Here is a 24,518-nt window from a genome sequence, read left to right as displayed (position 1 = left end):
AAGAGCACTTAGGATCTTACTAAGATCTTAAGATAACATTCATGGATCATGGATGCCACTTGACTGAAATGAGAATATACGCAAGTGTGGGTTTGTGGGGCAGCCAGACAGCTCAGTCCCAGAGATGACAGGCAGTTCAAATACCATCTGGGGCTCAGGAGGGAGGACAGATGGGACAAAGTACAGAAGCTCTGAGAGGAGCTCTGGCTACCAGAGGATGAGTTTGGGACACTGGGCTCACTGGGCAGAGGAGGAAGAGAAATCACCCAAGTGACCTGCTCTCTGACTGGGTTAGTCAGATCGCAGGAACTCTTGCTTTGCTCTTTGTAAAATTAAACCGTAGCTGGAACTATGTGAATTACCCCAAAGTGCTACAATTCTCCTGGCGTGTTGCTCCTTGTCTTTGTTAAGCCATGGCATGTGGTTCGCCATCAGGGAGAACAGCAGTGTCAGGAAGATCACCTGGAGACAAGAGTCAGGGGAACTCCATGAGCAGATGTTGTGGGGCCCAGAAGATGATGTCATATGTGCAGGTGGGGGTGGGGACTGACAGCTCACCTCCCATCTATTTGCACATTTACGTTAGCTTGTGGCCATGGTTATGCTGGCACCCATGTGGCAATCGGGGTAACTTCTCTCCTTCTACCACATAGGGACCAAACTCAGTTCCTTTGCAGCTGAGTGACCCGACCTTGTGTGGATTTTCCATTTTAAGAAACCGTTAACTTATTTAGGTGCAGTAATGATTTTATATTTGAAAAGCTTAATTTTTAGAGAAATATAGACAGATTTTAGAGATATCTAGACAATGGTCATATGAACTTTGGAAAAAATTTTTTCAAAACAGATGAAATAATATTAGCCATTGCTGGTGATTTTTGATGCTGGGTAATAGAATTTGAGAATTCATTATGCAATTTTTCTATGCTTTAGTGTGTTTTGACTTTTCCTCAATTAAAAACTTAAAAGTTGGGCTGGAGAGATGGCTTAGCAGCTAAGAGCACTGACTGCTCTTTCAGGGGTCCTGAGTTCAAATCTCAGCAACCACATGGTGGTTCACAACGTTCTGTAATGAGATCTGATGCCCTCTTCTGGTGTGTCTGAGGACAGCAATAGTGTACTCAAATTCACCCCCCCCCCAAAATTAAAAGTCTTTATGTTCCTTAACCTTTAAAAAGACTTGTTTCATCTTGTGTACGAGTGTTTTGCCTATACCACTTGCACGCCTGGGCCCTGCAGAGATCAGAAAGAAGGTATCACATCTTTTGGAGCTGGAACTAAGGATGCCTGTGACCCACCCTGTGAGAGCTGGGAATCAAACTCGGGTCCTTTGCAAGAGCAACAAGTGCTCTTAGCTTCTGAGCCATTTTTTTTAGCTCCATTTATGTTCCTTTTAAAAAATGGCTCATCATTTTTTTCCCAAAAAGTTATTATCACTATTTTAGTTATTAGGAGTAGTAATATTACTATTGTGTGTGTTTCCGTGTTTCTGTGTGTGTTTCTGTGTGTGTGTGTGTGTCTGTGTGTGTGTATGCGTGTGTGTGAGTGCATGTTGTGGAAGTCAGAGGACAACTTCATGAAGTTGTTTCCTATTTTCCTGTGGGTTGTTGGGATCAAACTTAAGTGGACTTTAGGGGTCAGATAGCAAGTGCCCTTGGCCTGCTGAGCTTTCTTACCAGCCAGTGTTTGATTTTTTTTTTTTAAATCCCCATCTTCAACTTTTTCTGCCCTGTGCTGCTGGATTATTTTCTGTCGTTCCTTTACATATATCTCTAACAAATATCACTCTATTTGTTGATTTATTTGCTAACTGTCAAAACACTTGGCCTCAGTTTCTCCAGCTTCCCCCAGCTGTAATGGTCTGTCCCATCAGTCACATACCTTTATCGGCTGGCTGATAAAGATGTCTTGTAGGACTGACAGCACCATTGAAATAACCCAGCTGGTGGCTTGGTCTTTGCTCAGCTCCAAGCTATAGAGCGTTATAAAAAAGGCCGAAGCCAGGCTGATGACACCAAGAAGGAGGCAGCAGCTGCACCTCAACCATCTGAACAGGCAGAAAGACATGGGCTTCTTCCCTTCTTCTGGGCTTAGGATGGGGAAACTGGTTGACAGCCTGGGGAGTAGAAGTTGGAGGAATTATCTCCTGCCGACACCAGGGGAGGCTCAGAAAGTTGATAGACAGCAACAGGAGTTCACGGGGCTTACCTGCATGGCCCTTGCTCCCTGGGAAGAGTCTGTGTCTCCAGGAGTTCCTGGAGGTTTTGAAGTCGGCTGACTGCCTCTGAGGAATCATAAGGCTGGTGATCCTGGCCAGCACCAAGAGCATCTAAGTGCTGTTTCAGTCTCTGCAGAACTTGGAGAAGGTAGCGGCAGAAATGGTAATGATTTTCAGACACCACTGTGGGTTTATTTCGGGTCGGCATGTTCACAAATGGGAGATTTCGTAGAGATCGGGGATGGAGAAGAAGGATTTATTAGGTGGCAATAGAGCTGACATTTCCCAGTGCCAATGGAGACAAGCTCCAGCACCCGCAGCGCCATTCCCTTCCGAAGGTGCATCTGCGCCTCACTGTTGTGCAGCTCTAAACCCTGACCTCCATACTCTTAAAAGCTTACTGAGTTTCCCACCAGAGCTGCAGCACGTGCTGCCTAGACCAGCAAGTGCCCAAGCTGCATTTGAAATCCACAGGTCATGGCACCTTCCAACTCAAGGGAAGACAATGATGACAAGATAGTTTCAGCTGATAGGATGTGGGGGTCGGACCACCTTTACGTTTTTATGATTAGTACTCTAGTTTTTTTTAAATTAATTAATTAATTTCATGTATGTGAGTACACTGTCGCTGTCTTCAGACACACCAGAAGGGGGCATCAGATCCCATTACAGATGGTTGTGAGCCATTGTGTGGTTGCTGGGATTTAAACTCAGGACCTCTAGAAGAGCACTCAGTGCTCGAGCCATATCTCCAGCCCCTATTACTCTCGTTTTATCACCAGGTTTGTAGATCTCAAGATCAAGGTTGAAAGGTTAATGCAATCAGCTAAGGATAAATTACTTTGGGCTGAAAGGCAAAAACCCAGTAAGAATACTAGGTAAGTGCGGGAGCGGAAGCAGAGCTACAGGAGGGACTGAAATCACCGGACTTACCGTCTTCCCAGTGGCATTCTGTCTGGTGACAGCCTTGATCTTCTATGTGCAAGTAAACAAGGCTGGATAAAAGCTTCACCAGCTGGTTAATGTCACAAGAACTCCACCAAGACTGTTCATGCTCCGAGAGCAGGTGCGTATTTCTCCTGAGCAGGAACCCCACAGTTTCCTTTAATTCCTGGGTACAGAACCGAGTTGAGAGACTTCAGTCTGTCTTGTGTTAGCTCAGACCTGGGTGCAATGACAGATGGCCAGCCTGCTTCTTTTTGTCAGGGGCACATGCTTAGTGTAAAGAAACCCAATGCTTCAGTTTTATTTTTTCAGAGAAGAGTCACCCCACAGTGCCTCTTCAAACCCATTTCTATGAGAGACATCAGAATGATTGGGACCGTTTGCTCAGACATCCCAAACTAAAACAGTTCTGGAGTAGTACACGGTACCCCACTCAATCTCTCCAACAGTTCATAACCTTGGAAGAAAGCTAAGACTATAACTGATCACAACTCAGTGGACAGGAGTTAGGGGAAAGATATCAAAGGGACCAGGATGCTGTGAACTTCCCAAAGAACTCTCCCATGACTCTTTCCCACCACACAGAAGGGGGAAGGTACTTTCCATATTAAAACCTCGGCACCAAGCTTACCTGAACTACCTGTGTAAGAGACAGGGAATCACAACCAAGAGCTGAGGGGCAGGCAGCCTGGCTCAGAGGAAGCGGGGGCAGAGCCTCTGGTGGGTGAATGAACTGGAAGAGCCTCCCGAAGATGAGATGGATGGGGAAGAGGATGAAGGATGTCTGGAGGCTGACGAGCAGCTCCGACAAGGTCACAGCAAGGGGACCCACTGAAAGACAGCCGTGGCATTAACGTTTACCAGCCTGGGTTAGAACAGCTTATGGAGGAATTTATCTGGGGTTAGAAAGCATTCTATGTCAATGAAGATCCTGATAGGTTCCTAAGACTATTTCATTTATCAACAAGACCACCCAGGGAAGATGCTAAGGTCTAACATTAGGACAGTGGACGGGAGATGAAGGCACACTGCGACTTGGTTTCTAAGTCTTGAAGTAAGGATGGAAACACAGCCAGAGCACCGCCCACTGTGGACAGCACACACCAGGGCTTGCGTGTACATACGTGGTTCACCCCTCTTGGCAGTGCTGCCGCCCGTCTTCCAGAACATAACATTGATGACCATGTCACAGAGCAGTAGTGTCATACAGCAGGAGAGCCTCTGGACTCTTGTAAACTGGTTCCAGGGATGCCGAGTTACCACTGAGAGCCACAGATAATCCTGAGTGAACTTTTCTACGATCGTGGAGGAGAACAGGTATCTGAAATGAGAAATGAAACAAGAAGAGACATAATAAGTAGCCTATCTATTTATTCTGCATGTGTGTGGGGGCACATGTTGTATCAAGTGTGGGAAGGTCAGAGGATAACTTGTAGGAGTCAACCCTCTCCTCATGCTAGGTGGGTTCCAGGGATTGAACTCATGTCATAGGAGATCAAGTGCCCTTACCCACTGAGTTATCCTGAGCTTTCACTTTGAAGCAACTTAGACTAGGGCTTGGTTTGTCCAACAAGAAGATGCAGAGCAACTTTCCAACCTCCATTTAACACCTTTCAACCAAGCTCTCAGATAATACATATTATAATAGGTTGGAATGAGTTTAAGCTTTATTTATTTGGTTTTGTGTGTATGAGTGTTTTTCTCACATATATGTCTGTGTACCATATGCATACCTGGTGCCCATGGAAACCATAAAAGGACACTGTATCCCCTGGGACTTGAGTTACAGATGGTTGTGAACCACCACGAGGGTCCCACAGATCGAATCTGGTTCCTCTGCAATAGCAACAAATGCTCTAAACTACTGAGGCATCTCTCCAGCCCTGAATGAGCTCTTTATATCATAGAAGATTTTTAAAAAGACATTGTTTGGCTATGTGTCTCTGCATCTAAAAGGGAAAAAGAACTGAAGGAGCCAGAGGGATCAAGAACATGACCACGAGAAAATCTACAGAATCAGCTAACCTGGGTCCATACAGGTTCAGAGACTGAACCACCAACCGGAGAGCATGCGTGGGACTGACACAGGCCCTCTGCACAGATGTGACTCCTAACAGCGGGGGCAGGGCCTATCACTGACTCTGTTGCCTGCCGTTGGATTCCTTTTTCCTAACTGGGGTGCCTCATCTGGCCTCAATAGGAGAAGTGCCTAGTCTTACTGCAACATTATATGAAAGCTGGTTGAGGCCTCCCCTTTTCTGAGGAGAAGGGGGGGTGGATGGGGGAAGTGGGAGGGAGGAACTGGGAGGAGAAGGAGGGGAAGCTGCCACTGGAATGGAAAGTAATTAATAACTTAATAAATACTACTAATAAGCATTGTTTTGTTAGATTTCTTTTCTTCAAAAGTAGACTTCTATTAAGAATACTTTAGGAAATTCATTATTTTGATTAATTTCTGTATTCCAAATGCAGAGGAGCTATAAAGAGTCAAATGAAAAAACTAAGAAAACCCGATTAGGCTTCACAACAACTTAAGCAGGCCGGGAAATGGTGGCGCATGTCTTTAAACCCAGTACTTGGGAGGCTGAGGCAGGTAAGTCTCTGAGTTCAGGCCAGTCAGGGATAGATGGTGAGACCGGCTTAAACCCCACCCCAAGCAAAACAACAACCTTCTTAAAACACCAAAGAACTGCTTGAAAAGAATAAAAAGTATGCAAAAACACAGAAATAAAACCAACTCAATCTCTTTCCTGAGATATTGTATGTGTGTTTGTAGGGGGTTAAAGCTTGGAAACTCTAGCCTTATCCATGGTGGACAATTACTCTGCCATTAATACATGAACCCTGAAAAATATGGGCAAGAAACAAAAGAGATTACTGCACACAAATATGACTGAAGAGGACATTAGTGAAGGGGAATCCACTGGGCAGAGGAGATTGTTCAGTTGGGAAAGTGCTTGCTTTGCAAAGACCAGGACCTGAGTTTGGTTTCCAGAAGCCATCTTAAAAAAATAAAGCCAGGTGGTGTGTGTGTGTGTGTGTGTGTGTGTGTGTGTGTGTGTGTGTGTGTGGTGTGTTCAGGAAACCCCTCAGAAAATCTGAACTTTCACTCTTGGATGACCTTTAAACTCTTAGCAATCAGGAAGGAAAGGCTCAGGCAAAGTTACAGATGGCCTTCCTGGATGGTGGAGACATAGCCCAGTGTGCCCACAGGGCCCTTCGACAAGGACTGGGAGGCTGGCTGGTTCCAGGAATTTCAGCACATCTCTGTTTCATCTTCATCTGAGCACTGAACTAATGGTGCAAAACTTCAGTTGCCACATGTGACAAGGAATACAGACCTCACAGAGTCAGTTCAGAAATATCACTCAGTCCAAGAGCATCAATAAACACAAGCAAAGTGTGCCAGAGCAGAAAGAAGCCTGGTGCCTAGAACAGTCTGCAATAGAAAGGCTGTTTTTAGCACATGTAAAGAGATGAGGAGCTGGAGAGATGACTCAGTGGTTAAAAGCACTGACTTTTTCCAGAGGTCCTGAGTTCAAGTCCCAGCAACTACAAGGTGGCTCATAACCATCTTTAATGACATCTGATAACCTCTTCTGGTGTGTCTGAAGACAGCTACAGTGTACAGTATATACAAGATAAATAAATTATTTAAAAAAGAGACAAAAGAGTACAGCTGATAACATATTAGAAAAACAATAGGAAATATATTGCCTATGAGGAGGCCAAAACATTGTATTTACTAGACAAAGAGTGGTAGCCCAGCCTGGCCTTGAACTCACAATCCCCATGTTCCAGTCTCCGAGTGCTGGGATTGTAGGTATGCATCACCACACTTGGCTTCTAGACAGAGACTTTTATTTGGCTGCTTTAAATCAAAGAGCTAATGGAGGTTATGTTCCGAGAACCAAACGTAAGTGAAGTCTTCATCTTGCTGAATAGGAGGCTGAGACAATGGAAATTACCATTGAAAAGTAGAAGTGAGGGCTGGAGAGATGGCTCAGTGGTTAAGAACACTGACCACTCTTCCAGAGGTCCTGAGTTCAATTCCCAGCACCCACATGGTGACCATTTGTAACGGGGTCCGATGTCCTCTCCTGGTGTGTCTAAAGACAGCGACAGTGTGCTCACATATATAACAAATAACTCTTTTTTAGAAAAGTAGAACTGAGAGCTGAAACTTACAGTGAGTGACGTGGGAAGCTCATTAGAGAACACAGGCAGCCTGTCACCTTTGGTTTCTACGTCTAGATGCCTTAGGAACTTCTGCATGAGACAGCCACCGGGAAGTCCCTGTACAGTGACAAATCTCTCTGGTCCCCCAAGCCCATGCCATATATTTCTTACTTCCTCTGTTCTGGTAATGCCTGACTTTGCAGTGACAGGGAGCCATGGGAACCTTTTTCCAGGCTGGTGGACTACAACTACTCAAAGCCGGTTAAGCTGATCTTATTGTTGGTTGAGCCATTGTTTATGGGTTTCCGTGTCGGCCAAGGTAACCCAGAGGGACCCCACGTAACCAGCTAGCACACACCCAATGTGACTGAATACTACTAAGAGCACAGGCAAAGTCAAGCCACAGAGCCTTTGCTGGGGCAGGCAAACCATAACTTTATGTTCATGTAAGAACTTGAATACAGTTCCAAAATTCCGTTTACCTTCCCCTATCAAGTGGAAGACTCTGTCTCTGCCCTGGGAACCTGATCTTTGGAGGGGAGTCACCAAGAGCAAAGGAGGTACTTAGTTCTCTTATAATGCCAGTCTAGGAAAAACTGGTCATGAGGCAAATCACCCAACTACCTGGAGGCTACCCATGACGAGGTGACCATGTGTAGGTGCTGTGTGTCTGACAGCCAGCACCACCTCCTGACCACAGTGACAGCCTGGAACCACAGGTGACTACAGACCCAACCTGAAGGAACCCAACTACCCAGGCATGGCCTTCCCTTAACTTCTGACCCTCGGAATGATGGAAAAACCAGAATGCTTTTTGGAGGGGTGATTTCTTCCACAGCAACAGAATGGGAGTGGCTCCTAAGAAGTAACAGAAGCTTTGTTCCTGCCACAGAGGGGAGAAAGAGAACATTCCTGAGGAAAGGTTATGGGCCAATTTTTTTCCCATTTAGGTATTTTATATAAGCTCCCTTGCTTGGCTTCTTGCAGCCAGCCACCCACTCTGGTCCGAGGTGGAAAATGCCAAGTAGAGTTCAACACAGCGAATCAAAAGATTGATGGGAAGACAATGAGGAAGAGGAGGTAGCTGAGATCTATTTCTCAGATCTTAGACTCAACCCTCTTCACAACTATATCATTAAAAAAATGTGTGTGTGTGCTCTCTGTGTATAATGCTGTGTGTGCGTGCTTACCTGAAGGAAGAGAGCTCCCTCCTGGAGGCTGGTGTGAACACCCGGTCACGCTCACAGTTGCCCAAGTCCATGGCCAGCCAACAGTTGCACTGGAAGTGCCATTTCTTCCTCACGGTGACGTCACTGACGGTCACCTGGCTTACATACCTGCAGTCAGATAAAGATCCCCGTGTTAGGAAGTTGTGCAGGGACTGCTGTGTGAGGAGCTGCCTCACACTTACACTGAGCACCTAAGGTACTAACTGACCAAAGCTTTGCAAGGCAAGAATGAGAGGCAGATGAGCCTGGCCCACCAGCTACCCTCAGGAAGTTCCTGTCCAAGGTGCTGGCTGCGAAGTTTACTCCCTGAGAATTTGGAAGTGCGCATGCGCGGCCCATGTGCACAAGGCATCTTTAAGCTTTCTTTGTTCCACGTGTAATAATGACCCATCACTTCTTAAAGTATCCCATTTTCACCATTGATATTCAACGTTTATACTAATGACTTCTCACCCCCTATCAGACCTAGATACTCTCAGATCTTAGACTCGATTCTCTTCCCACTATATACTTGTTGTTGTTGTTGTTTGGGTATCAGTCCACTCCTTCTACCTTCTTTGCGACAGGGTCCCTTGCACGTGGCTGCTTCCACGAGAGATTCTCCTTCTCCCCATCCCATCATGCTAGAGGAGTTCTGGGAAGACATATACATGTTACCGCACCTGGATGTATATGGGTTTGGGGGACCCAAACTCAGGTCATCATCACACTTGCCCAGGAAGTCCTTTAGCCACGGCGCCAGTGCCTCAGCTACTGTGTTGTAACTTCTTTTTTTTCTTTCATATTGGCTTATTTATTTTCACAATGCCACAAAAAAGTCCCAATTCTTTACAATCCTTTACCTGCTCTCATTTTTTTTAAAAAAAGAAAAGCCCTAGAATATCAAATTATGTTTAAAAAATTTTAACTGAAATTATTTAAGTTATGATAATGATAGAATGTGCCAGTCAACCAAAATTCCAAACTACTAAACCTCTGAATTAAGAATGAACTGTGACTGGATCTCACCCTGTTTCACAGCTCTGCAGGCTGAGCACCTATCACTAATGCTAGTGCGCGGCCATGCTATTCACGTTCTCAGAGCATGTGTCTATATCCAACACGCTGAGGTGTAAAGCCATGTCTTACCGACTTTTTATTTGTGCAAAAATCCTTCCACAATGGCAACTGTGTTGAAAACGCCAGTAAAACTAGCCGGCCTGTGATACACCCACGATCATCTGATTAACAGAGCACGGGCATTTTGTAACTATACAATTTATAAGCAACTAATAAATTTTGAAATGTTAGTAATATGATAAAGTTATAAATAGTTTATCTTCTTTTCCTTATATATTTTTATATTCATGCACCTCATTTATCTGTCTAGTAGACTGTTAAACTCTGGATTTAAATATGACTAAGCATAAAACAAAAGAGATGAGTGTGAATGTCTAAGCCAGTAAAAGCTACTAACTGGGAGACAAATTCAACCTAAGGCAAACACGGAGAAAGTTGGATTTGACATTGGGTTCTTCACAGTTCGACCTGTCAAGTACACATGGACATCCATGGCTGAAATTATGAATGTTTATGTGCCATAAAGCTAGCTCCATCACAAATGGAATATCCACTACTTGGAGAAAGGCCCCTCCAATGTTAAACTTTGCAGGATGTGGAGTCTGAAGTGGTAGGCAGTCATATTAGCAAGGTTTTAAGACCTAGTCAATGTACACATATATGTGGAATTTCCATTTAAATTACAATGTCTATACCAAAAGAACCTAGGCTAGCAGTGCTACATTGCTAACCAAAAGGTACCATTCTATCCGTTCTCTCCTGTCAGTCATCTGAAGGCCACCGCAGGCTCCACTTTAGGCTGTAAGAGGCACTGCCTGGATGCACACAGGGTGCGTCCAGTGGTCAAGCTGCTCTCAGCATCAAGTCCCCACACTGTGTCCCTTAAGCTCATAACCTCACGACCAGGTCATGGCGGCCTCTTCCACTTAACCCTTCTGTTGCCACAGCTGCTATGTAACTGCTACTCAAAACTAGTCTCTAGTTCCGGAAAATTATTCTTATTGTCTTTGCCAACTTTAAGTTTCTTTTTAGAACTCTGGAACAATATGAAAACATTAAAAATATTTTAAATTTTGTCTTTAAAATACAACAAAATTCTGACATATGATGTTTTAAGATAATTCAATTACTAGACAAATGTTCTCCATTTACATAATACCTACTTTGTAAAGAGGTTTCATTGAATTGCTCTTTAGTGAGGTGAGTTTCACCTGTTCTAAAACAGTAAATTAGCTCATTACTTGTGTGTAAATCTAATGTATGTCCATTATGAGATTATCTTTTAAGTCAAAAACAAAAAAAATTAGGCAGATAGTTATTTAAAATAATGCTAACAGATACACTGCACAATAAACTTTTTCATTTAACTTAACATCTTCTCAGTTTCTTAGAATTAGTTTAGTATAAAGAGCCCATTAATTAATTCATTAGATTGGTCAAGGCAAGATATTTGAACTACACAATAGGATTTTTAAAGCAGTTGGTTTTGCCGTTCTTGATAATCAATCTCTCTCTCCCTCCTTCTCTCTCTCTCTCTCTCTCTCTCTCTCTCTCTCTCTCTCTCTCTCTCTTTCTTTCTCTCTCACATACACACAAATGCACGCACACCACACTTACTAGGCAACACACACACATACACAGAGTATTCTGGATATTGGATTTCCTCCCAAAATCCTGTATAATTTACTGTTCACAATCTTCAGTGTTTTCAAAACTATGTATCAAACATGGCTAATTAGAGCTATCTGAGGAACTCTTAAAAATTATTTGGGAACTTCAGTTCAGAAAACTGATGCTTAACTATTTAAAAAAATGAAAATTCATATAAAAACACAACCGACTTAACATAGGTGTTGAAAAAAACTCAAGTTGTAACTCAATTCTGTACTTTTTCAAACATGACCGGAAAAGAATTATAAGTAGTAATACTATGTAAGAAGAAACTGTTAACAGTAGGCTCAGGAAAGCTACACAGTATCACTGGACTACACATATGTGCAGAATTCAGCATGTGCCAGCATGGAAAACTGTCTTGCACTGAGGTTTTCCAAGAGGTACAATGAGCCTGCCAAGAAACATCTGGTCTGTACTAACAGCTTGCTGTCTTCAGTACAGGCCTTCATAATGTTGGCCATGCTGCTCTTGCAAAATCCCTTAGTGTAAAAGAGTTTTCAGTGCTGAAAGGCAGGGCTATGATTAATGATGTGGGATTGAATCCATATGCACATTGAGTTTCATTTCATTGTCAAGAATCTGAACAAGTTGTTGCATGGATGGGAGATGTTCAGACTCCATCTTAGATCACACTGGCACATCATTTAAAGTTATCTCAAATGCACCTGTTGACATACACTGGTTCTCAAGAAGAAAACCATCATACATGCATAAACTTTATTTTCTTGGCCCCACTGCCAGATGCCAGGAGCTTGCATGCCAAAAAAAGCAAAAGGATCTTTGCCAACAATTATTAAGCCTATTAATACTAGTTTGAAGACTGACAGGAAAGATACTATGTGTCTATAAATTGGTTGAGGAAGATAATTCTCCCCTTCAATGCGGATGTCTGGATACTGCTGGCTAATAACCTGCATGTACTCCTCAAACACCCGCCTGTACCCTCAGGATACACAAATCTGGAACTTGAGCAGCGGCCCCGTGGCGTACTGTATCTTTAATCTCTTGCTAGGCACCCCGCCCAGGTTGGCAGAGGCCTTGCTGTGGACCACCGCTGACGCTGCCACCAGCAGAAGCAGCAGGCGCCTCATCTTGACTGAGACCAGCCGCTCCGGCCGCCTTCAGAGAGACTGCAGCCCAGAACCTAGCCTCGAACTGCTTCCATGTTGTAGCTTCTTAACTATATCTAAAACATAGAAGAGCAACTGAATGGTGCACAGAGCATTAGCCCTGTTCAGAGGCATGATGCCCAGCACAGCGATTAGGGCCTTCTAACGCTGTCTGTAACTGTTTTAGGGTACCATAAACCACAGCCCATTAGAAGAAAGTGAGCTTAATTAGTCACTGTCATGTGCATTCTGACAATTCCCCTGACTAGCCCCTCTCACAGGTCTCCCCACCTCTTTGGGTCTCTCTATTCTTTGAGGCACCACAAGCAAATATTGAAATCTGGCCAGTTAGTAATTCCACGATGGCTTCTAAGTGTTCAAGTGAGAATCTTATGGTCTCTTTCTTTAAACCAAGAACCCGGGATTACTAGGCTCAGTGAGGAGGGTATTTAAAGCTGAGACAGGCAGAGTACTGGTGCTCGTGGGCCAAAATGAAGCCACAAAGGACAAGGTCTGGAAGGAAATTAAGATCACTACCTTAAAGGGCACCTAGTGTTCTGGGCAACATCAGACCGGTTACAAAGTTCCCCAAACTGGAGTCAAGCAACACTGTAACTCTCTTCAGTTCTCTGAAGGCTTCCCAAGGCAGTAGTAGCAGGAAAGGCAGAGGCTGGCGACCAGCATTGTGGTTTGAAGCAAGAAGCTGCTCCTGAATGTGGCAGTGCAAAAGGAAGGGCCGGGGCTAATGTAGAAGACACAGGAAAGAATCTAAGAGACCCAGCTCAGCCCCTGCATGAAGGGTGTGGGACTCAACAGGTGTTCAGTGTAGTGGTGTGTTGGAAGAAGCCATCTTGGGTTGTCATGGCAGAGGAAAAGTCAGTGCTCAGCATCAGTACTGCTGGTGGCCAGAAGTGGTAGTATAGTCTAATTTGCCACTCTGAAAACTTTTAGGGTCTTGGGGAATTAGATTGAATCTGTTCTTCCTGTGCTCTGTAGATGGCTCTGCAAAGCCTAGATGCCTGCACATCCAGTTACCACTCCAGAACCCATATGGTGGAAGGGGGGAGTTGACTCTCACACTGTCCTCTAACCCCTATGTATGTGTGAGTAGTGTGCACATACACCATAAATAAATGTAAAGAGAAATGAAAAGAAAAAGGGTAAGTGAGCCAGCATGGGGCGGGTACTTACCAAGAAGGGCTGCTTCCAGAATTGTCATGCCACAGCCGGAGGCCATGCAGGTCCCCCAGCCAGGATCCAGTAGAAAGAAGGAAAACATCTAGTGCTCCACGCTCAAAAACTGTCTTCTGTGGGTCACAAAGGTGGTGGGGCTCGCTGTGTCCCTCTGAGCCATAGAGGGTGATGACGACCTAAGATGCAAAGAGGAAAGATGAAATACCGGGCACTGTTAACACCGTGCCTTTGGGTTTTCCTTAAGCAGAAGGAAGCATCCATTAGATGTTAGGCAAGGCCAGAGGGCTCCTCACAGTACACAGTAAGCCTAAGCAATACCAGTCCTGGTGATTCTTTTTAAAGCCTTACTGGACACCCAGATATTGTTAAGTTGAGTATGCCGAAGACACACTTTGTAGAAGACACACAGTAATGAGCTCAGGCTCTGCTAACCTTGGCTGTTGTAGCAGCCCTCCTCCGATACCCAGTGTAGACCTGGATAAGGTAGTGGAATGCAGAGCTGGGGTCATTGTCAGCCAGGACTGTCACCTTTACCTGCAGGAAGAACAAAAGCCATGAGCTTGCTAGGTCTCTCCTCAGGATAGCCCCAGCTGGGGACAGGCTTCTCTGTGGCAGTTTTGGGACCCTATGGGAAGCAGAAGGAGATAGTATCAGCAAGGCAAGCACACAGGCCAGCAAAGTGACTGGAGGTCTGAGGTCTGAAACTCCAGGCTCCGTCTGTAAATAGAAACATCCTCAGGATCAGGTGATGGGCCTTGGGCATCAAACTCCACCCCCATTGCACCGTGGAAGGAGAAGCATACTGAGCTAGGGTACCCAGGGAACCTGGGGTTTTAGATAAACAGTAAGGGCCATGGCCCTGCTAAAGAGTCATCTACTGTTTATAGGAAATGCAAATTAAATTGCTGTCTTGTTTTCTATGTACCAAAGCTGGCAAAACTTCACCCGGGACAATAAGAAGCACACACTCCTCTTCCAGAATTTCACGTATAAACAAGAAGCGGCTCAAGTGTGGCTGTTGGTAGAGCCCTTGCCTAGCATGTGTAAGGCCTTGAAGAAAAAAAAAAACACAAAAATAAAAAATATATAAAACAGAAACCAGAAAAAAGCTGCCCAATAATTTTATTGCTTGCTTTTCTGTTTTTTCTTTTTCCTTCCTTCCCTTCTCTTTTTCTTTCTTTCTTTCTTTCTTTCTTTCTTTCTTTCTGTCTTTCTTTCTGTCTTTCTTTCTTTCTTTCTTTCTTTCTTTCTTTCCTTCCTTCCTTCCTTCTTTCTTTCTTTCTTTCTTTCTTTCTGTCTTTCTTTCTTTCTTTCTTTCTTTCTTTCCTTCCTTCCTTCCTTCCTTCCTTCCTTCCTTCCTTCCTTCTTTCTTTCTTTCTTTCTTTCTTTTTCTTTCTTTCTTTCTTTCTTTGTCTTAGCTAGGTGTGTTAGCACCTGGAAGGCAGAGGGTGGAGTATCTCTGTGTGGTTTGACATTAGCCTGAGCTATGTACTGAGCTTCAGGCCAGCCAGAATTGTACTGTGGAACCTTGTCTAATTTTTTTTTAACCTAGCCCAAGTATGGTAATTCATATGTGTAAGTTTAGCCCACAAGGATTACTGTTAAATCAAGGCCAGCCTGGGCTAGACAATGTATTTTTAGGGTCAGTTGCAGCAACAGTATGAGATCTTGTCTTTCACTTTAAACAAGGTTAGCGTTTATTTATGTGGGTGCAGTGTGGGGGCACAGATGTACCATGACACAAGTGGAGGTCAGAGAGCAACTTGACATTCTCTCTGTCCAACATGTGCATCCTGGGGGGTCAAACTCAGGTTGTCAGGCTTGGTAGCAAGGACCTTTGCCCACTGAGCCCTCTTGCCAGCCCCAGAAAACAATTTCTTACTAGATTCCTGTATACTGCAGGTACATTAAATTATAACTTGCCTTGGCATAACTTTGTCTAGTGTATCAGGTGAGTTGAATACGAGTGATTTCAGTCAAGCTCCTATGATAGACATTGTCTGGTATATTTCTAATCTGTATGACTCCTGTGCAGATCCTACCTTGGTACCAAAACCAAAGCAAACAAAACCAACCAAACAACCAAACAACAACAAAAACCAACCCAAAACCCCTGCTTTATTTTGAGACAAGTAGGTATGCAGAGAGATTTAATACAGCCCCACTGGAGCTTCTCTGATTGTTGGCCCACAATCTCTATGTCCCATATATCTAGCTTGACACACTCAACACACTTGGCCTCTGGGGCCTAAGCCTTCTCACCTTCTGCATATCTGCTCGATCCTTCCTCCAAGCCCATGTGGCTAAGAGGATATAGAATCCTAGAAGGCTGGCGAGCAACGAGACACCAACAGGGTTGCTGGTCACATGAAGAAGCAGTTTGATGGTGTTTTCTACATCCACCGTCCTGGGCACGATGAAGAAGTCGCTGCTGAAGAAGGTCAAGTGGTCACAGAGACACTGTGTCTTTAAAATGGTGCTCCTCGGCCCTACCTGAAAGTCAATTGAAGACCTGAATTGTAAGGGAGAGTGACAAGGAGTGACAAGCAGAGAATGGGGACAGAGGTGTTGGGTCTCCTGCAGTTGGAGTTATAGGTGGTGGCTCAGAGCCACCACGTGGTACAGGGAACCCAAGTTGAATCCTCTGAAAGAGTAGGAATGCTCTTAACTCCCTGCCTCCTGTCTGTAACATATTTACAACTGGCAGTTTTGTTTTGTGTGGCAGGAGGCCTGCTTGGTTTTAGCGGCGGGATGTTTAGCATACAGCACCCACATTGGCTTTGTAGCTTGCATCTATTCGTTGTCACCTGGTGCCAGACATGTCACTGCCGGCAGCGGTGTCGAGATGGGAACTGGAAAAGCACAGCACAGGCATCTGTTCTAGAGATATACCTGTCCCCCCACCACGGGCCGCCCTCCTTTGTGGTCCCAGGTCGATTTGCTTCCCCTTCAGATTGGTGTTGTTTCTGGCCTATCCCCCAAAATGGAAGGAGGAGGGGTAGAGTGAATAGCTCAGAGAGTCCTTCCCTCACCCCCTTACTTGGCATCCATCGCTCTTCCATGTCCTGTTGTGTCGGTCCCAGAAATAGCACTGGGTGACAGCTGTGACCACTGAGACCAGGACGGGTGTATGCTGTGCTGTCTCTGTACTTTTATTCTCCACAGCCATTATGTAGTAGGTGCCAATTCCATACCACAGGCTCTCTGGTGTCAGCACCCATGTGTACTCCTCATCTTGGGACAAAGAAGAATGTTGGGTTATATTCCCAGTGGGCTATGGCCCCATCAGATACACAACTACTATTATTAATTACTATTATCTTATAAATGAGGCAAAGAGTCTAGCACCAGAAACATGTAAAAGAGACCAGTGACACATCCTGAACTTGGTACCATACACACTCCAGTAAAGGAACTGTCTAGTTAGGCTTTACATTGTTGTGAAAGACACCGTGACCAAAGCAACTCTTATAAAGGACAACATTTAATTGGGACTGGCTTATAGGTTCAGAGGCTCAGCCCATTATCAGCATGGCAGGAAGCATGGCAGCTTGCAGGCAAACATGGTGCTGGAGAAGTGGCTGAGAGTTCTACATCTTGATCCGACAGCTACCAGGAGAGACTGACTTCCACAATGGGTGGAGGTTGAGCATAGGACCTCAAAGCCTACTCAGACAGTGATGGACTTTCTCCAACAAGGCCATACCTACTCCAACAAGGTAACACCCACTCCAGCAAGACCACACCTCCTAATGGTGGTACCTCCCATGGGCCAAGCATATCCAAATCACCACAGGAATCATTTTCTTTTGATACATGCACATTCAGGTCTAACGAATTAAAATGCACTATGAGCTCTAGAGAAAAGAAACCATCATACATAGGTTGTGTGGTGGTTTGAATAACAATGGCCCCTATAGGCTAATATATTTGAATGCTTGGTCATCAAGAAGTAGCATTACTTGAGAAGGATTAGGAGGTGTGGTCTTCATTATTGGTAGGAGTGTATCACTGGGGTAGGCTTTGATATTTTAAAAGCCCAAGCCAGGCCCAGCCTCTCTATCTCTCTCCCAGCTGTCTGTGGATCTGTATGTAGAACTCTCAGCTACTTCTCCAGCACTATGTCTGCCTGTAAACCGCCATGCTCCCTGCCATGATGATAATGGACTAAGTGTCTGAAACTGCAAGCCAGCCCCAATGAAATGCTTTCTTTTATTATAAGAGTTTCTATGGCCATTCACAGCAACAAAACACTAAGACAGTGGGAAATGCAGCTCAGTGATAAAAGTGCTTGCATTATATATATGTATGTGTATGTGTATGTGTATGTGTATGTGTATATATATATATAACCCTGAGTTTGATCCCCAGCACCAACAAACCCATAATAGTGGTACAAATACTAGCACTCAAGAGATGGAGACAGGAGGATCAGAAGTTCAGCATCAACCTCAGCTATGTAGTGAGTTTGAAGCCATTTTGGGTTACATAAGACACTTACATAAAAAAATGGCTTAGAGCTTGCTCAGCATTTGAAGTGAAGTGCTTGCCTTGTAATCAGGAAGGTCAGAGTTCAGATCCCCAGAATGGGTGGATATGGCAACCTGCCCCTAATCCCAGCCTTGGAAAGTAGCAGGATCCCTGCGGAAGGAGGCTACTAGGACTAAACATGTCGGCAAGCTCTGTGTCTGAGAGAGACACCTCATCTCAAAGAATGAAGTATGAGAATGATACGTGAAGATGTTCTACATCACTGACAACCCCTTGACTCCTCCACACTCCCTGCTCCCATTACACAGGCACTTGGAAAACATCACCTGTCACACTAAACACAGGTTCTACCACAGAGCTACATCCCTGCAGGATCTGATGGTAGTTACCTCTCTGCCACACCGGGTCCCTCGGCAGGCTGATGTTGAGATAAAAGTGAGTGTGGTCCGGCTGGTCCTGGAAGCCCAGGTAGAGTGTCATTAGGAGGGGACTTTCTGGCTCGATGGTCACAATGAGGGTTTTCTCTAAGGAAGTGATATTCACAGAGATTGTGAAACGGTCTGTACTTGTGTTGAAGCTGGTGGGCTGGGTCTCCATGCTGGCGTTTCTCCAGAGCACGATCTAGAAAGGGAGATGGTTAATCCTCTAGGTTAAGATACAGGCCTTTCTGTTTTCCTTGTAGTGATGAAGTAACGGAATTCCTGACGCTTCTTCACTGGGTCTTCTGGGATTGAGTTTAAGTGGAGGCTCCTGAGATGTGTAAAAAAATACTAGCCCTGACATGAATCTCTTTTTCTAAGACAGGGTCTCACTGCATAGCCTTTCGGGCATAGAGGGCTCTCTATGCAATCTAGTTGGCCTTGAACCTACAGAAGTTTGCATCTACCTCCCAAGTGCTGGGATTAAACACATGTCATGTACTTAGCGCCTTCATGTATTGAAAATGCCAAGTTGTTGTATCTTTCCAGCCTCTATCCCAGAATGTCCTGTTTCCATGGAGATACTTGTACCTCAATATCTTCTATTAAATCGTGGACTCTGATGGACTGATAATCAGAGCTCAGCATCACATTTCCAATGCTTCCAACAATGTTCCTGCCATCCGAAGTTTCAAAAGGGTTGAAAGCCAGACCTGTTACCTGCAAGGAAGCAAATTCCAGTCTCTCCAACTGCCAGCCAAATTATTCATAAAGGAGTCCCCGACGGATTACAAAGTACAGTTATAAATCAAATGCTGGGGTTCCCCAACAGTGTGTTAGGCGAAGGGATGTTAACCGTTTTACCACTGATGAGAAACAATGAAAGTTGTGACTGTTTGGAGTCTTCGGAACCATTTTCACACCTTTTCTCTCTTACTCTAGGGAATAAATATTCGACAGTATAACACTGTGTATTTTTTAACACTGAATTAGTTATGATTCAGATAAACCCAACGTTGTCACTAGAGAGGTTGAGATTAATTCAAATCACATCACAGAAATGTAGTTAAAGCCACATATCTGTTGAATGCTCCCAAGCTCCCTACTGGATTTTTTTGAGACTTGCAAAATAGCAAAGTATTGCAATATATCTGAGTCCACAGCAATTGTCCTGCTGTTGCCTCTTGAGTGCTAGGACAATAGACATTTGCCATCAAACCTCGATATACACTAGATTGTGTGTGTGAGTGTGTGCGTGTATTATGTGCATTTGTGTACGTAGGTGCAGATGTTTGTGCCAATGATTAGGCATGTGGAGGTCAGAGCAAGCAGAACACTAGGTATCTTCCTCTATTGCTTTCTGTCTGGGATCCTCACTGAAATGGAAGCTTGTAATTTGGGCTAGACTGGCTGGCTGATGAACTCTAATCTGCCTGTGTCTGCACCACAAAGGTTATAGGCACACACAGTCATGCCCACACTTACAAGGCTGCTGGAGATTCAAACTCAGGTCCTCTTATTGACAGAGCATGTGTTCTTACCCACTGAGCCACCTCCCCGTCCCCTGTTAGATTATTTAAAGAGGTCTTTCTCCTCTCAGTGTGAAAAATAAATTAGTGCCCATGGTCTTTCCTCAACGTGCTCAGCTGCCACTCATTCTCTCCCCTGCATCCTCACACGGCATTGCACACCACTCCACTGCGTTCCTATCTCTGTCCAACTCATACTCACTTGAAGGTTTACCCCCGGGTGCTTATTCAAGAGCTCCTTCAGCGCTTCTGCTGATGGGAAGCCTAACTGCAGGGGTGCAGGCTCACCCAGAGTGTAGGTGCTCAGAGGCAATGTCGACACATTTTGGCTGAAAGGATTTAAATGCACATCACTTTCTGCATGCCCTCTAAAAGTCAAAGTCAAAACGAAATGTCCCCAGTCCTCTAGCCCGTCAACCTGCTCAACACCAGAGTGGCTGTGGGAGAGGCCAGGGTCACTGCAGACTGAGGACACAGACTCTGTTGGCAGAACGCTTTGTGGATCTCCCCCAGGGCCATCAGCGATGTTTCCAGCATGTCTTCAACCTGCATTTGGAAGGAGGTTCCTTGTGATCTGTGGACTGTGAGTGACATGCATCTGATGGGGTTACAAGCTAGACAGGGATTTTGATAGTGGTGTGAAGAAAGGGGACACAACCGGAGTGAACTTTGAAATTAACAGAAGTATTCGGAATCTAACATCTTTGCATGAACTAAGGAGGGCAGCCAAGAAAAACTTCCTCCTCATATTGATGAAAGAGACCACTCTTTTTTTTTTTTCTTCTTTCCCTTTTGGTTTAGAGAAACTTAGTTGTTTGATGGTAGAGTTCAGTACACTCCAGCATCAGGACTGGCATGGAGTCAAAGCAGCAGGCACGGCTGGGTGACCCCATAGAGCCTAGTGTGGCAAAGAGGACAAGGAAGGCAACAGTCAGACAGAACCATGACCTCAGTAAGGCAAAACCCAGAATGGCAAAGGAGAAGAGCTGCTGCTTGAGAGATGGGTTCCTGGCATACCCGATAATCAAGCTACCAAACACCGTGTCAATGCCAGCCCCTGATCCAGCCACACTATGGTGGCCCCAGCACCAATGTCCACAGGAGCTAAATATGAGTGACCAGGGCCCAGGACAAAGACTCGGGTTATCCAGATTCCATGTTCCAGCACAGTAAGAGTATTTTTCTAGGTTCTCAACACTGATAGAACAAATAATGTCTTAAAAGAGGCGGTTTTCAGACACATTGGTGGGAACACTGGGTAGGGTGGGTTAAAGAAACTGGGGGAACTCTATTCTATGGGTCTCAGATGCTATCTGATAGCATTGTCAGCTTTTTGGTTAGTGGGAGCTGGGTGTCTTTTGGGGACATTTCAAAGGATTTACCCAATGGTCGCCTAGATGCTAGGTCACATACAGACAACAAGTGGCTATTTAGAGGCTGATGACGGCCCATGGCAATTTGTCTCTGAACTTGTACTATTCCGAACTCTCCGCAACCACTGACGTCCTGATCAGTTTATCAGCCTCATGGACCGTTTAGTGTGAGGAGCTTTTGTTCACACCCTAGATGAGTTTTCCCGAATTCTCTCGTGTTAGCTGCTTCTTTGGGAGTGGGAGAACAAGGTCTCCAGTATCCCAGGCTGACCTCAAACTCACTCTGTAGCCGAACATCACTTGGAATTGCCGATCCCTCTGCGCTGATCCCAAGTGCAGTGTACGCCTCATCTGTGGGGTGCTGTGGATAAACAGAAGTGTCTTGCAGCATAGGCAACTGCTTCACCAGCTGAGCTACAGCCTCAGGACCAGGATCAGTATCTGAAAACAGCTCTATTGAGATGAAACTTCCAAATGTGGTAAGACCTGCCCACTCAGACAATATACCTTTTACATCTATACAGGAAACCCATACCATAGTCTAGCCTTTAAATTCAATCCCCTAAAATAAACTGGTCTAGTCTGGCTTCCACAGGTGTGATACTTCTGGATATCCCACAAGGTGAACTACAGTGGATGGCCTTTCTTGTGACATGACGTTCCTGAGGGCTGCCATGCTGGATTGTGTGTCCATGTCTTTGTGTGAGCTGGCTGTTTATCCATCCTCCAGATCATGCTGGATTGTTTTCCACCTTGGGCTCTTTTTCTATCCGAGAAATCTGCATTTGAACGTCTGTGTGTGGACTTGCTGCCTAGGTTCTCTCCCGTGTCTAATACCAATGAGCAGAGTTGCTAGGAGACAGAGTTGCCAGTCTATTTCTAACATTTGTGGGACTGCTGCGCAATTTCACAACATAATTTACAATGGATACCGATTTTTTCTCAGCCTTCTTTCTAATACTATTATTGCTTCCCCTCCCTTCCTTCCCCATCTCCCCCTCTACTTCCCTCCCTCATGTTTACTTAAAAGAGTCTCACAGCTTGGTTGGCCTCAAGTTCAGTGTGTTCCCGAGGATAACATTGAACTCCGGTCCACCTGCCTCTGCCTCTCTGCCTCTCTCTCTGCCCCTCTCTCTGCCTCTCTCTCTCTGCCTCTCTCTCTGCCACTCTCTCTGTCTCTCTCTGCCCCTCTGCCTCTCTGCTTCTCTCTGTCTCTCTCTCTGTCTCTCTCTGCCCCTTTTTGCCCCTCTCTCTGCCTCTCTCTCTGTCTCTCTGCCTCTCTCTCTGTCTCTCTGCCTCTCTCTCTGCTTCTCTGCCTGTCTCTCTGCCTCTCTGTCTGTCTCTCTGCCTCTCTGTCTGTCTCTCTGCCACTCTCTCTGTTTCTCTGTCTGTCTCTCTGCCTCTCTGTCTGTCTCTCTGCCTCTCTCTCTGCCTCTCTGTCTCTCTCTCTGTCTCTCTGCCACTCTCTCTGTTTCTCTGTCTGTCTCTCTGCCTCTCTGTCTGTCTCTCTGTCTCTCTGCCTCTCTGTCTGTCTCTCTGCCACTCTCTCTGTTTCTCTGTCTGTCTCTCTGCCTCTCTGTCTGTCTCTCTGCCGTCTGTCTCTCTGCCTCTCTGTCTGTCTCTCTGTCTGTCTCTCTGCCTCTCTGTCTGTCTCTCTGCCTCTCTCTGTCTCTGGAGTGTTGTCATCACAGACATGTGTGACTATACCTGGCTTGCCCATCTTTTTTTTTTTTTTTTTTTGGTGTGAATTGGTATTACCTTCTTTTTTCCCTTCTTCCTTCTTTCCCATGCTCTTTCCTGCCAACAATGCCCAGACTGGCCCTAAGGTTGCTCTCCTCCTGTCTCAGTCTCTCTAGTACTGGTGTGTACCACTATATCCAGCATCTTTGCGTTTTCCTAAGGGTGTTGACTCTCTCGCTGAGGTTTATGGCATGCTTCGCTAAGTCAGTTCCAGCTGATTATGAAGAGAACTGAGTGCATAGCAGTCTGTGCCCACTGGTGGGCTGGAGAAAGAGACCAGAGACTCTGCAGTTTCTCCAGCAGAATTCTCTTTTGATGCCTGGGGAGAGAGGCCATACGACTGAATATTAAAGAGAAAGTTCCTGGCGGAGCTGGCCACCTGCACAGCGCACACCCACCTGCTCAGTGCCTTGATGAACCATCTGATGACTGTTTTGATTGATTGTTACTAGACTTCCAAGAGGCTGGAAGGAGCAGCTGACTGCAGGTGTTTGGATGTTCCAACTGTTGTTCTTCTGAAATGGGAGCATCAGCAACTGTTCACTCAGGTTAATGAGTAAACTGGCCACACTGACCTGGGGATGTCAGAAAGGGGACGCATGTAGCTGCTTGCGACTCTTTCAGATTTATTTGTGCCTTCTTATAAGCAGTGCAGTATTTCCTTCTTACCCCTCCCTCCTTCCCTCCATCCCTTCTTCCTTCCTTCCCTCCTTCCATGTATGTATGTATGCATGTATTTATGTGGGTGTGTATGTGTATCTAGAGGCCAGACTGATGTCACAAGTCTTTATCAGTTGCTCTTCACCATGTTTTTTTGGGGGGAGAGGCGGGGGGACAGGGCCTCTCAACCTGGAGTTCAACTGGCTAGACTGGCTGACCAGCAAACTCTAAGGCTCCACCTGTCTCCACCTCTCCAGCTATAGGTTTCTAGCCAGGCAGGACCATGCCTGGCCTTTATACGAGTGCTGTACATGTGTGCATAGGATCTCAAGCTTGTGTATAGGCACTTGGCCAACTGAGTCATTTCCCCAGCCCCACTGTTCAATAGCTGTCATACAGTTCAACTGTATTTTATAAAAGGCAACATCACCATTTCATTTGACAGGCAAGGAAAATATATGATGTGTACCATCTGTGGGGGAGGATTGTGTTGAATGTCTACTGCTAAGTAGATGAGTTATTTAAGAGAACAAACCTAAAAGAGAGATACTTGGGAGAAGAGCAGTACCAGGTCAGATGCTGAGCAGGTGGGTGGGCTCATTTTGAAGGCCTGGTTAGTGGCATCAAAACCTTCAAGATACCCAGAAAACAGAGCCCCTATTCTTAATACCTCTAGTTGTATCAAGTTGACAACCAATC

General features: G+C 45.2%; 1 protein-coding gene and 1 pseudogene across 2 annotated transcripts in view; both read right to left on the bottom strand.

Annotated features, from left to right (window-relative positions):
* PKD1L3 (polycystin 1 like 3, transient receptor potential channel interacting) overlaps positions 1–24,518 on the bottom strand; it is a gene marked incomplete at its 5' end in the record, with an annotated part of 60,384 nt that overhangs the window by 20,264 nt on the left and 15,602 nt on the right. The window contains 17 exons of the mRNA XM_080937139.1: positions 363–462; positions 1,882–2,116; positions 2,209–2,401; positions 3,152–3,329; positions 3,795–3,994; positions 4,288–4,484; positions 8,533–8,679; positions 13,605–13,783; positions 14,040–14,141; positions 15,870–16,100; positions 16,648–16,841; positions 18,488–18,719; positions 19,109–19,237; positions 20,249–20,375; positions 20,465–20,592; positions 21,691–21,780; positions 23,558–23,674. Coding sequence (XP_080793265.1) covers positions 363–462; positions 1,882–2,116; positions 2,209–2,401; positions 3,152–3,329; positions 3,795–3,994; positions 4,288–4,484; positions 8,533–8,679; positions 13,605–13,783; positions 14,040–14,141; positions 15,870–16,100; positions 16,648–16,841; positions 18,488–18,719; positions 19,109–19,237; positions 20,249–20,375; positions 20,465–20,592; positions 21,691–21,780; positions 23,558–23,674 — 2,779 coding nt within the window. The remainder of the gene's footprint in view (positions 1–362; positions 463–1,881; positions 2,117–2,208; positions 2,402–3,151; positions 3,330–3,794; positions 3,995–4,287; positions 4,485–8,532; positions 8,680–13,604; positions 13,784–14,039; positions 14,142–15,869; positions 16,101–16,647; positions 16,842–18,487; positions 18,720–19,108; positions 19,238–20,248; positions 20,376–20,464; positions 20,593–21,690; positions 21,781–23,557; positions 23,675–24,518) is intronic.
* On the bottom strand, positions 11,827–12,395 carry LOC308436091 (thioredoxin reductase-like selenoprotein T; annotated as a pseudogene). The gene has a single exon. The product of its transcript is annotated as a thioredoxin reductase-like selenoprotein T (transcript).

The sequence above is a fragment of the Micromys minutus genome (genome assembly GCF_963924665.1).
Source record: "Micromys minutus genome assembly, chromosome: 24".
Lineage (NCBI taxonomy): Eukaryota > Metazoa > Chordata > Mammalia > Rodentia > Muridae > Micromys > Micromys minutus.
The sequence above is the reverse complement of the archived record's forward strand: the minus strand, read 5'-3'. Positions and strand labels throughout refer to the sequence as shown.